This window comes from Bradysia coprophila, chromosome IV (assembly GCF_014529535.1).
Source record: "Bradysia coprophila strain Holo2 chromosome IV, BU_Bcop_v1, whole genome shotgun sequence".
In the NCBI taxonomy this organism is placed as follows: Eukaryota; Metazoa; Arthropoda; class Insecta; order Diptera; family Sciaridae; genus Bradysia; species Bradysia coprophila.
In genome coordinates this window covers 5830665-5843337 of record NC_050738.1, presented here as the reverse complement: position 1 = coordinate 5843337, position 12673 = coordinate 5830665, and the positions used below count along the sequence as shown (strand labels likewise).

Sequence of the window (12673 nt, the reverse complement as noted above, 5' to 3'; positions counted from 1 at the left end):
AAAAAATTGATTTTTTTTAGTTCGAAATCTTGGGACAAGTCTTTCGTCCATCATAAGATTAGATTTCCCGGGGTGGCACAAACACTCCGAAGGCACTGTTTTGCTTGCGTTTGCTCTCTGAAACCTACCTTTCTCTGTCTTAAATTTAAACATCGTTCTTCTCTGATCTCTACCTAATATTGGGCATCCAAGATTTTTGTTTAAAAAATTACACAAAAGAAAAATTCCGAAACGTTCGTACATATCCGGTACACATCTAACCAACCAAAACACCGTAAAATATGCTATTATCGTAAAAGACCTCGAGACCTCCGAAAAGTTTGTATATTATAGATGTGTACCTTCATTTAAGATAAACGAAACAGACCATTATGTGTTTCTGTTTTTGGTATATCCCTTTTTACATCTCTCTATCTGACCCCATATTTAATTTCGTTTCATTGCTGGCTGGCTGGCATAGCACACAACATTTTCTGTCTATGCGTATCGCATTGTATAAAATATATTTATAAAATCTAACCAACCCCCCAATATATACATGTTCCTCGTATAGATATTTATTTATCTCATATTTCTATTCAAACACTAAGAAACATATAAGTCATAAAATAATTCAGCTCCGGGGTTAACAAACAAACTATAATGCTCCCAATTGTATAATAAAATTTTTTTGGATGAAAACACAAAAGCTTTTGTTATTTTTGATGGAAATTTATATTGACTATCTTTTCTTATATGTCTCAAACATAAGTCGAAATGGCAAAGCAGCAGAAGACGAAAGAAAAAAAAACCACGCCAACCACCACACGAAAGTAAGTCTAACCTAAGGTGCTTTGATACATCCTTATCAAAAATCGTACCACATAAAATCTAGGTCTGTGTTTTATATGAATGGATGTGTAAGTGCTTCGAGTAAAAAGTTTTTCGAGTGTTTATGGTACAAGTAGTATATTACGTATAGTATACGTACCGAGCATTAATGGTGCACATATTTCGATTTGCAATAGCGATTCCATTTTGCTAGAAATAGCTGTTGAGTGTACTCCGGTAGACTTGAAAATATATTATACGTCCACAAACGTCGATATATTTGTAGTCCATTTTATAATGTTCTATTTATTGAACGAAGAAAGTATCTTGTACTTGCAAAAAATTGCTATAAGATAGATGTGGGTGCGATTGGAGTTCCATTAAAACATTTTGTATAACTATATGGAATGTTTCGTCTACAATAAATTCGATTTTAAGAGTACGGCAGGCAGTTATTTTTCCATCCTCTTGAACTCGGAAACAGAATTTTTGTTTTAAGTTATTATGTTTTATCAGTCATAAAGTGTTTGGGCAGCAGAGGGAGATGCATTGACCAAGATGCCGGTGAAGAGTAGCTGTGACTCTTAGATTTGCCGAAAGTCAAATTTATTTTCAAGAAAGGCGTATTTGGTGTCATTTTAAATGGGGTTTTAGAGACAAAACTACTATTTTCTTACTTTGGTTTTCCCTAGAGTCGAGAGTGGCGAATTACGTCACTGGAGGAAACAAGAGAATCGGTTTAAGAAATCATGTAAATGCCCTCACAAGACTCGGGATGAAAAAAAAATCACCTTCTCGTGTGATTGTTGTCCTCGGCTTCACCTCGCCTCAAAAAACTTCGCACGAAAACTGGACTTTTCAAAATTGTATCCCTTGTCATGTAAAAATACTTAAGGTGAGTTTAGTGAAGGAAATTTACCAATCGCGCCGACCGAGGTGGGCCATAAAACGTTTTAAATTTCCAAAGTCACATTTTAAATTTTTACATGCTACATGCGTCGAAAACCTTACTTTTCATGTTTTAATCACTACTTTAGACGCCCTTAGCATGTAAAATCCATTACATAACTCGGAATAAAAGTGAAAAATCTCGTGTTTGTGTGTTTATTGACCTCGGCTTCGCCTCGGATCAACAAAATTCACACGAAAACTCTACTTTTCATCTTTTTATCCCTAGTTATGTAAAATACTATTAAACTGAAAGAACTTCTCAAAAGAGCTGAATTCACAACAACAATATTTTGTGGCTAGCTAAACACATGAATATTTTACGTGTAAAAATTTCGAGAACACCTCAATGGCCACGGATTTAGAAACGCCCAGTCACCATCTTTAATGACGTAAAGGTTAACTCGTTTCAAATCTCAACCGGTGAAAAAAAAACGATTTGCCGGGATCGCAAAAATGAGCGAAAAAGTCATAACAATTTTACAATTGAACTAATGAAGTAATAGTATTTTACATATCTAGGGATAAAAAGATGAAAAGTAGAGTTTTCGTGTGAATTTTGTTGATCCGAGGCAAAGCCGAGGTCAATAAACACACGAAAACAAGACTTTTCATTTTTATCCCGAGTTATGTAATGGACTTCGAAAGAAGTGCTTGAAACATGAAAAGTACGGTTTTCGACGCATGTAGCATGTAAATGATTTTGTATCAACAAGTAGAAGATCCCTTCTTAGCGCAAGCAATGAAAGTAAATGGATAGGTATGGCCAAAAGGTATGGCCAAACGTTCAAATTTGTTCTAGCCGGAGCACATACGGATTTGCATGGCGCCACCTCAAACGAACTCATTTCTAGTGCAAATTTCCACTAGAAATGAGTTCGTTTGAGGTGGCGCCATGCAAATCCGTATGTGCTCCGACTTGTATGGACTGGCCATACCTACTTATCTACTTTCATTGAGCGCAAGCAGTAACAGATTTAGCGATTCCATCACTGAATATACTTGCCGTTTGTACAAGTTCAAATGCAAGAGTACAAATTTTACATACGGATCTCTGATTAAAAAAACAGTTGCTTGATCGTCACTTAACTTTATTAGTCAATTCAGCTTTCCGTTTCGCCACAGTACTCAACAAAGACTTTTGAAAGGCTGCCGCACCCTTTGCATTTTCACTGCTATAGAATGGAATCGCTTGCATTCGCCTTGTCCATGCAAATAATCTGGGAAATTTTTCCGGATCAATAACAGCAATTTTATCGATAGACGAAACCGTAGCAATACAGCAAAAGTCCGCAATGGTTAATTCATCGCCGCAAACATAATCTCCCTTTTCCAGAAACTCTTCCATGAAAATCCAACACTTTTGAATGTATTCGACTTTCCATTCCGGAATGACATCTTCATTCATAAAGAAAATTGGTTCAAACAGATAGCGTAGCCTGGCAAATAGAAAACCGGAGTTGAAGTGTAATCGTGAATTAACATGAGCCCGTCGAACTAAGTCTTTTGGATAGAGTGAATCATTGTCACTATATTTATCCACAAGATACGCGGAAATTGCATGGCTATCGTAGACAATGATACCATTATCGTTGATTGTGGGGATTGTATGTTGGGGATTCAACTAAACAAAAAATCTAGTAAGAACTGCCAAGCCACAAAGCAGAGAATCGACATGACATACCTTTCTGAATTCTGGCGTCAGGTGTTCGCCCGTAAGTACGTTTATGTCTTTGAGTTCTAAGTTAAGCCCAATTGCTTTGGCTGTTAGCAAAACAGCTCTTGACGGTGGACTCAATGGACGATAAAATAGTACTATTTTCGAAGCCATAACACACTATTACTCCAGCAACATTTCGTGACAATTCTATCGTTCAATACCATCACACAAAATACAATTTTCACGTCTATCGACCCCACAATATTTTGAAGGAAATTTAAATTTGATTGAACATTCGTTGCAAGTCATAGACAATTTCCTTTAGCAGCCACTAGGCTCTGTAGCCTGTAATCTCGTACACGGTTAAAGATATTTTTCCGTCAAATTTTTTTACTACAAAAATTTAATTTCATTTGATTGAACAAGAACAGAAATTGCAAGTCTTGACGCAGCGAGTTTGGATTATAATTGATATTGTAAATGGAACTTGCACGTTATGCACAGTAAGACACACACGTATACTCAAAGAATGAGATTCTTAAAGTGTTGTGCGTTAAATCTATTCAACACATATAAGATTTGATTGATATGTTAGTATTTTCGACTCAGTATGTTTCTTTCATGCACGCACTTAAAATTGAGCACACGCTTAAAATTGTTCAATAAAATGACTTACGCAATTGGAAGAATATATTCAAGTTACTTACTTGTCGAAATATTTTTGATGTAGAATGAGTAGTGCTGTCATTTGTATTGTTTTAGTGAATGGTAACAAGAACATAATTTTCGAAATGGACCTCTGTGACGCAGTGGTCACTAATTTTTCATTTAGAAATTTAGATTTGATTGCCAGTACTGCGCTCTAAAGTTCTTAAATATTTGGAAAAAGCAGAAATTGCCCATTTTATAGGACATTCGATATTTTTAACGCTTTGGCAACGGACCATCAGAGGATCATATGAGTAAGTGTTATGGTATGTAGTGTGCTGGTGGACATGTAATTCGACGGCCACGAGTTAGCAAGTTTGGTGATAATTTTAAATTTCATTTCATCTATGATTCGCTAGACTTGTCCATGAGTAGACTGGTATTGTGTTCTTCCAGCATTCAAATCTAGTATAGTTGTTATTGCCAATAAGCAAGTAGTACAGTTTCTGATTTTTGGTGCGTTTGGACATCGGTAGAGGGTCTAAACGAGCGTTTTTATACCTTCACACGTCTGGCTAATGAGCATTGCTATTAAACTACATATTTAATATGAATTAGTTGACTGTAGTTACTCACAGTATAAAAGTTGTGATTAATAATTATGTGATCTGCCCTCATAACCCACGAAATCTTTGATGTTAGTCATTATTGTCACCGATTATGTTACTACTGTGTGGATACATTCATGATATACTAATAACGAGACTAATAGTACGGGAATACCGGCCCTTCCAACACTCCACACTCATCTTCTGTTTGAACCGATTCAAACAAATGGCTAATCTACAAGCCTAATGTCTATGCATTGTTAACGCTTAGTACCAAGGGGCCACAGAGTACTGGAGGTATTAGTTATTAATAGATTATCTTGTAAAATAGACAACGTGCACATTCATAAAGTTTGCAGAGAGCTGTTTATTATCTCAAGCTATTCATTTAAACTTTCTTAATATAACTTGAACTCATCCACACAGACATTTGATGCGTTGGACACAACATCAGGAGTGTTCCCAGAGCCTAAAAATTATTGAGAAATATTTCATCCTTTCAAAGAATCGCAGATAAAGACACAAGCGATTGATTACCTAATTGATACCATGTTCCACGAAATCCATTATCAAATCGGACTGAATCAATGGCATGTCGCAATGCAAACATAACAACAATGGACAATGTAAGCGCTGGTTCACCGGTAGTTTTCGACCCGAGCACACCTTCGTTGTTGACATTTTGCAAGAATTTTACACGAAAATCAATCGGAATATCTTTGGCGCCCGGTACTTTGTACGTCCATGTTCGATTTGTGAGCAATTCACCCGTTTGTCCATCGTAAATTAGTTTTTCGGTTAGCCAATAGCCAACACCCATTATGAAGGCACCTATTGGAAGGTCTTTTAAATGCAACTGTTCATATTTGATGGACTTTCAAACCTTCAATTTGACCAATATCCACCAAAGGACTCATGCTGTTGCCAACATCTTCAACGATGTCAACGCGTAATATCTGAACATTCCCTGTTAATACATCGAGTTCGATTTCAGCGCAAGCACAGCCCACTACACTGTAAGACTTTAGTTCCGTTTGCGGAACTAGTTCCTTTTGTGTCAAGTCAATATTCTCTGACCAAGCCTGCTGAACAATTTGAACCCATGATGGATGCGACATTCTCTTCCGAACTGGTTTTAGTCGTTTCAATATATTTTCGCACGCTTTTTTTGCTGCAAAACAGACCGAGTCGCTAGTGATCGAGGCCGCCGAAAACGAACGATTGGCAGCTACAATCGAACTGAATGGTGCAATCGTAACATAATTTAATGGAATGCCAAGGATGAATGCCACAACTTGTTGAACTTTTGTATTGATACCTTGACCCATTTCGGTGCCTCCATGTGACACAACAACAGTTCCATCTCCGTGATAAATTGCAATGTATATTGAAAGAGATGCCACATAATCAAGGGGAAATTTTATCACCGATACGGCGATGCCTTTCTTCTTCCAACGGTTCTTTTGATTGAATGCGTTTATTTCGGCTTTACGTTTGTAGTACTCTAAAATCAGGGAACGGGATTAGAAGACAAGGAATTTGCTCTGACGTTGACTAGCTTTTGTTTGAGTAAAGAAAAGTCTTTATTACCAGTGTCTCTCAAGAAATCCGGAAATATTTTGCGTAATGACTCCTGCTTACTGAAATTGTTCAATCGCACTTCAGCCGGATCCAAATTTGTTTCACGCGCAATATGTTCCATTAAATTCTCCACAATTGCTGTGGCTTCCGTTGAACCTGGTCCTCGACACCAAGTTGCCGAAGGAGCATCGGTTGTTTGCTTATGCACAGTGACCATCCACTCAGATACTCGTGCGTAACATGACCGTGTCAATGTCGATTCCAAAACTAATGATGCATCATCATTAAGACTGTTGCCGAAATCTTGTGCAACGTACAACTTTAGATCGAGCAAGGATCCGTTCCTTGTATCGATTGTTGCATTATATTCCGCCAAGTTTGCATATCGCTTGCCAATTACCGACATATTTGATTCAATCGTCATAACAAATCGAACGGGCCGTCGTAGTAAATGGCATGCCAAGGCACAGGCACATGCAACTTGAGATGACCGAGTGAGTTTCGCGCCATAGCCACCACCTAATCGTTTATGAGTGCCGGTTACTTTGCTTTGGGGAATTTTCAATGATCTTGATATCGCAATGTGAGTCAGATCGAAAAATTGCGTTGCACTCAATACATTAATACCACCATCATCGCTCGGGTGACAGACGGTGGTTTGTGGCTCCATCGTGAAATGATATTGCGATCCAACATCCAAATTACCTGCAGGAAAAATTGATGGTCAAATTCAGGTAATTACTCGATAGTTTGCTGGATACCAATGATCGTTTTCTGGTGCTTGGGCTTGACTGAAATTCGTTTTTGATTTGGCGCCAATGGAAGTAGTTCAATCTGTGCTTGAGATGCATTACAGTTGTATCTATCTCGCCAATGAAAAACAGTCGGAACGATTGATTGTGTCACTTCTAGCTGATCGTATACAATGTGAACTTCCTTAGCGGCTAAATTGGCTAAATTCATCGTCTTAGCAACAATTATACCGCATGGTTGTCCGTAAAACTCTACTTTCCTGTTCAAATCGATAAAAATCGGTTCTTTATACGCTGGAATTATCTGTCCAGCGCCAATTGGTGCAAAATCGTTTTCACCGGGAATATCTTTAGCGGAAAAGAAAGCTACGATCCCACTCATTTTCTGCAATGCAATTTCAAATTAATATTAAAATCTTGGACCTGCCCGTTCTTATAAGTCACATGAGGACATGAGGACTTATGTATACATACCAAAGCGCTAGTCGCATCGATGCTAACAATTTTCGAATGGACCTGTGTAGCTGAAACAAATGCTGCCCACAGTTCTTCGTTCACATTTAACGCGCTAAATACATCGTTGACGTATTCCGCTTCACCCGAACATTGGATTAGACCTTCGTACTTTAACACTGGTTGAGTCAGGGGATATGTCTTTTGATTTGGCTGGAACACTTGACTACCACTCGATATCGGACGTTCCAGTCCCAAGCTACCTGATAAATATTTGATTTTGATTCGGTTCAACGGCGCAGTTGCCAGCATGAACCGATAAAATAAAGCTATCGCAAGATGCTTTCGATATTCGGCCGGTGGATCTACTGGGTTTGAGTCTGGATTGATTTCATGTTTCAAACTTTCAATTGCTCTCCCTAAAGTGTCATTTGTGTATAATTGCTCAACACCGGCTAAAAGTATCTCAGTGACTTCAGCATGAACGAATCTTGGGTTTATTCCGCCATAACAAATACGACACGATTTTACCGAACTTCTCGTCTCGTTTGTGTTAAACTCAAATAAGAAAGCAGCATTGACTATTGCATGGGCATTTTGTGCGCGCTGCATAATTTTATACGATCGAAATTCGAAACTAGTGGGCTCCAATTTCGGGAACGCTACAGTCAAGATCACTTTCAGTCGCATATCCAGTGTTAAGTATTCCTTTGCCGTATAGCAATGTTCTGAGCCATCAACAGAAAGAACATTCAATTTAGCTCCAATTGTTTCCAATAAGAGGAATATGTCGGATGGAAATTCGTTATGAGCATGTTTTATGCTCAAGTTTCCTGCAATTGTTCCAGCCTGCATTGGAAACGATATAAAATCAATTTAGTTGTATAGAATCGCCCATGAATTACGTCCACTTTTCCGTTCCTCTCCATTTCGCTTACGATATCCCTGCACCAATGCGTATAAGATTTGAAAAAACCTCATCATCTGTGTAAAGTGGACGTCGTTTATGGACGACCCCCCAATCAAATTAGAAAATAAAAAATTGTTTTACATTTCGAACGGGCACGGTAGCCACTAGATCAATATGATCAGCCAAATGCTTGCCATATGAGTACTGATCATACTTTGTGGCGGCTTGTTGAAGAGTTTCCATGAGTTCAGTCAACGATACATTTGCTCCGACAATAAATGAATTTTCATTCACTGATATCGTGTGAAGTTCTCTAATGGATTTGATGTCGATAAAAACAGTGACTTGTTCGGATCTCCTATAAACACCTGAAATGGTCAAATTTGAATTGGAAAAAATCTTGAAAATATTGAACAATACCATGAGCAGTATTGCCAGCAACTAGCATGTATTCCGCATCCGCAGCGTGTTTTGTCAATATTGTAAGTAACTCTGAGAGATTTGATGGTCTCAACCAGATTTTCCCATCTTCGTCAACAATTTCCAGCAAAGTATTCGCCTTCAAATCACACTCTTTATCGCATGTCTGACACACGTTCAATGGTAAGTCTTCAATATCACAACCACACCCATTTGTGGCGAGAGATTTGAACGCATCCAATATGGATCGGTAACCTGTACAACGGCAAAGACTGCCACCGAACGAGTTTTCCACTTGTTCCATCGTAACTTTTCCGCTATTCGATTCCAATAAACTGTACATATTCATGACCATTCCGGGCGAACAATATCCGCATTGTGTTCCATTAAAACGATGCAGTACTCGCTGAATCGGATGATATCCATTTTTTATATTTCCAATGCCTTCGATTGTGGTGATGATAAGATTGTTGCATGCATAAACCGGCCAAAGACACTGAAATATTAGTCATATTTTACATAGACCGAGTAGACTTAACGTTTCACAGGCAGTGTAATTATTAAATCAGTTAACTCAACCAATCTGTAATCTTGGCTGTTTAATGAATCTATTACTTCAATGGTTTCAACATTTTTCTATTTAAGATTACTTTCAAAAGCCTCGTTGTGTGAAAGAATAATTTTTGAACGCACCGCATTCACGGCTATCGTACGATATTCCCCAGACGGTGTTTTAATTCCAGATATATTTACAATGCAAGCGCCACAACCACCTTCCAAGCACATAAATTTTGTTCCAGTTAAACGTGCATGGCTTCGAATAAACACTAAGAGGCTGGTATCAATCGGCACCTCTTTTGGCGTTACTGGTTAGAAAACACAGGCCTTAGTTTCACGAATTTTCCGTTACTATAAAATGTAATTTCTGTTTGATTTACTTGAATATTTTTTCTCGTTCAAAGAAAATGATAAATTCATTTTTGCCTCGTTCACCACTATTTTGTCTTAATATTTGTTTTGTTTAATGTCTGCACTGTGTACCAAACCCAAGCTTAAGATATTCGTAAGGAAAAAAACTTTAAAATCTTCCACACCCTAATCAATCTTTAATAGAAACAAAATTTATGTAAAGGAAAAGACCAGTGATGAAAAACAGAAAATGGTATGTATAATAAGACTTTATAAGAAGGAGATATTGCATGACCGAATCAGAGGACCACTCTTGAGAGCTATGACTGGTACTGATTTGAATTCGTTATAACGGTAGAAAATATACCCCGAGTAAAAATAAAAGTCTCAAAAGTTCGAAAAGAGACGTCTCACGGTCTCAAATCCTTTGTATTATTTTTACTCGGGACTACTTCTGTGAAATGTATTTCGCTTCAAAAACGGATTGATGACGCATACCATACCAACTATTAAGAACAGTTGTGGACCACACTTTTAAGTTTCAGTACCCTATTTAGCAGGGACGATTTTAGGGAAAATTTTAGAGAAAATCGGGAAAATTAAGGAAAATAGGGAAAATTAGGAAAAATATGGAAAATTAAAGAAAATCTGGAAAATTGAGGAAAATTATAAGGGAAATAGGGAAAACTAAAGAGAAAATAAATAAAATAATTTTTTTATTGCGTAAACCTAGGCACTTTGAATTCAATTTTCGTTTGTTCTACATTTCACAGTTGTCAGCCGCCACAGTTGTAGGGGTTTCTGTACTAAATGTAGATGTCTGGTTGTTCCATAAAGTTATCAGCCGATCTAAATATGATCATTTTATTTGAGGAACAACGAGAAATTTGCAATTTCGAAACATTTACGAAAATTTCACAATCTCGTTGTGAAGGATTCACTAACTAGAGCGAAAAAATTATTTTGGCTTGAATTATATTCTGCGCTGATGTTTTTAAGATTCGTCATATTTAGAATACGAAATGAAATTTGGTCTTATGAATTTAGATTTCTTTCTAAGCTGTTATTCTTCGTTTCTCTTTTTCAGTGTTATTCCAAATGGCAAAAGAGGGCAATGTTACTAGAGAGTAATAAATGAAAAATTATACGAACGGGACAGTAGTGGTGATCTTTAAAATGGTTAACATCCTTGACATAGTTAATTTGTCACTGAGACTTGAGGCAGTAGTTAATCTGGAATATTTGAGAATAACTTGCATGTCAGTTGATATAGTCGTTTTCGAAAAAGTAAATTCAAGTTATGACGTCGGAGCTGAGAGTCTCTTTCAATAAAAACGGAAGTGGGAGTCGCTAATAGGGTCTTAAGAATAAATGACAGAGATCTGAACCAGTTAATAGTATATTACTTCCGAGGTTCCAATTTGTTTATTTGACGAGTGGGGTGTTATGTACCGATCCGAAGGGGACGATGAAATTCGACGTTTAAATTAATTATTTTTCAAACGATGAAATTTGACGTTTAAATTAATTATTTTCCAAACGATGAAATTCGACGTTTAAATTAATTATTTTCCAAACGATGAAATTCGACGTATAAATTAATTATTTTTCAAACGATGAAATTCGACGTTTAAATTAATTATTTTCCAAACGATGAAATTCGACGTTTAAATTAATTATTTTTCAAACGATGAAATTCGACGTTTAAATTAATTATTTTCCAAACGATGAAATTCGACGTTTAAATTAATTATTTTCCAAACGATGATATTCGACGTTTAAATTAATTATTTTTCAAACGATGAAATTCGACGTTTAAATTAATTATTTTCCAAACGATGAAATTCGACGTTTAAATTAATTATTTTTCAAACGATGAAATTCGACGTTTAAATTAATTATTTTCCAAACGATGATATTCGACGTTTAAATTAATTATTTTCCAAACGATGAAATTCGACGTTTAAATTAATTATTTTCCAAACGATGAAATTCGACGTTTAAATTAATTATTTTCCAAACGATGAAATTCGACGTTTAAATTAATTATTTTCCAAACGATGAAATTCGACGTTTAAATTAATTATTTTCCAAACGATGAAATTCGACGTTTAAATTAATTATTTTTCAAACGATGAAATTCGACGTTTAAATTAATTATTTTCCAAACGATGAAATTCGACGTTTAAATTAATTATTTTCCAAACGATGAAATTCGACGTTTAAATTAATTATTTTTCAAACGATGAAATTCGACGTTTAAATTAATTATTTTCCAAACGATGAAATTCGACGTTTAAATTAATTATTTTCCAAACGATGAAATTCGACGTTTAAATTAATTATTTTTCAAACGATGAAATTCGACGTTTAAATTAATTATTTTACAAACGATGAAATTCGCAGTTTAAATTAATTATTTTTCAAACGATGAAATTCGACGTTTAAATTAATTATTTTTCAAACGATGAAATTCGACGTTTAAATTAATTATTTTTCAAACGATGAAATTCGACGTTTAAATTAATTATTTTCCAAACGATGAAATTCGACGTTTAAATTAATTATTTTCCAAACGATGAAATTCGACGTTTAAATTAATTATTTTTCAAACGATGAAATTCGACGTTTAAATTAATTATTTTCCAAACGATGAAATTCGACGTTTAAATTAATTATTTTCCAAACGATGAAATTCGACGTTTAAATTAATTATTTTCCAAACGATGAAATTCGACGTTTAAATTAATTATTTTCCAAACGATGAAATTCGACGTTTAAATTAATTATTTTCCAAACGATGAAATTCGACGTTTAAATTAATTATTTTCCAAACGATGATATTCGACGTTTAAATTAATTATTTTTCAAACGATGAAATTCGACGTTTAAATTAATTATTTTCCAAACGATGAAATTCGACGTTTAAATTAATTATTTTCCAAACGATGAAATTCGACGTTTAAATTAATTA

General features: G+C 35.7%; 2 protein-coding genes across 3 annotated transcripts; both read right to left on the bottom strand.

Annotated features, from left to right (window-relative positions):
• Nucleotides 1-2831: 2831 nt before the first annotated feature.
• On the bottom strand, nt 2832-3650 carry LOC119066791 (glutathione S-transferase 1-like). Its single transcript, XM_037169454.1, has 2 exons — nt 3443-3650; nt 2832-3382 (listed from the first exon to the last, which is right to left on the bottom strand). Exons 1-2 carry the CDS (start codon nt 3587-3589, stop codon nt 2840-2842), a joined length of 690 nt encoding a protein of 229 aa, XP_037025349.1. The 5' UTR covers nt 3590-3650; the 3' UTR covers nt 2832-2839.
• Nucleotides 3651-5025: 1375 nt separating this feature from the next.
• LOC119066738 (xanthine dehydrogenase-like) lies at nt 5026-10109 on the bottom strand. Of its 2 annotated transcripts, XM_037169359.1 has the most exons (10): nt 9729-10109; nt 9484-9656; nt 8791-9286; nt 8512-8738; nt 7482-8309; nt 7017-7392; nt 6265-6960; nt 5558-6178; nt 5212-5505; nt 5026-5143 (listed from the first exon to the last, which is right to left on the bottom strand). In XM_037169359.1, the coding sequence occupies exons 1-10, from the start codon at nt 9766-9768 to the stop codon at nt 5073-5075; spliced, it is 3822 nt and encodes a 1273-aa protein (XP_037025254.1). In that variant the 5' UTR covers nt 9769-10109; the 3' UTR covers nt 5026-5072. The 2 variants fall into 2 exon arrangements, with proteins under 2 accessions (XP_037025254.1, XP_037025255.1); XM_037169360.1 differs by lacking the exons at nt 9484-9656; nt 9729-10109 and having other exon boundaries at nt 8512-8728; nt 8791-8873.
• Nucleotides 10110-12673: the final 2564 nt, after the last annotated feature.

Bases quoted from the DNA above. Each gene is read 5' to 3' on its own strand.
- LOC119066738 (XM_037169359.1), bottom strand. From the start codon at position 9,768: ATGAATTTATCATTTTCTTTGAACGAGAAAAAATATTCAA. The intron at 9,657-9,728 runs GTAAATCAAACA...TTTTCTAACCAG, and splicing joins GAACGAGAAAAAATATTCAA to TAACGCCAAAAGAGGTGCCG. The intron at 5,506-5,557 runs GTTTGAAAGTCC...ACCTTCCAATAG, and splicing joins GGATATTGGTCAAATTGAAG to GTGCCTTCATAATGGGTGTT.
- LOC119066791 (XM_037169454.1), bottom strand. From the start codon at position 3,589: ATGGCTTCGAAAATAGTACTATTTTATCGTCCATTGAGTCCACCGTCA. The intron at 3,383-3,442 runs GTATGTCATGTC...TTTTTTGTTTAG, and splicing joins TGACGCCAGAATTCAGAAAG to TTGAATCCCCAACATACAAT.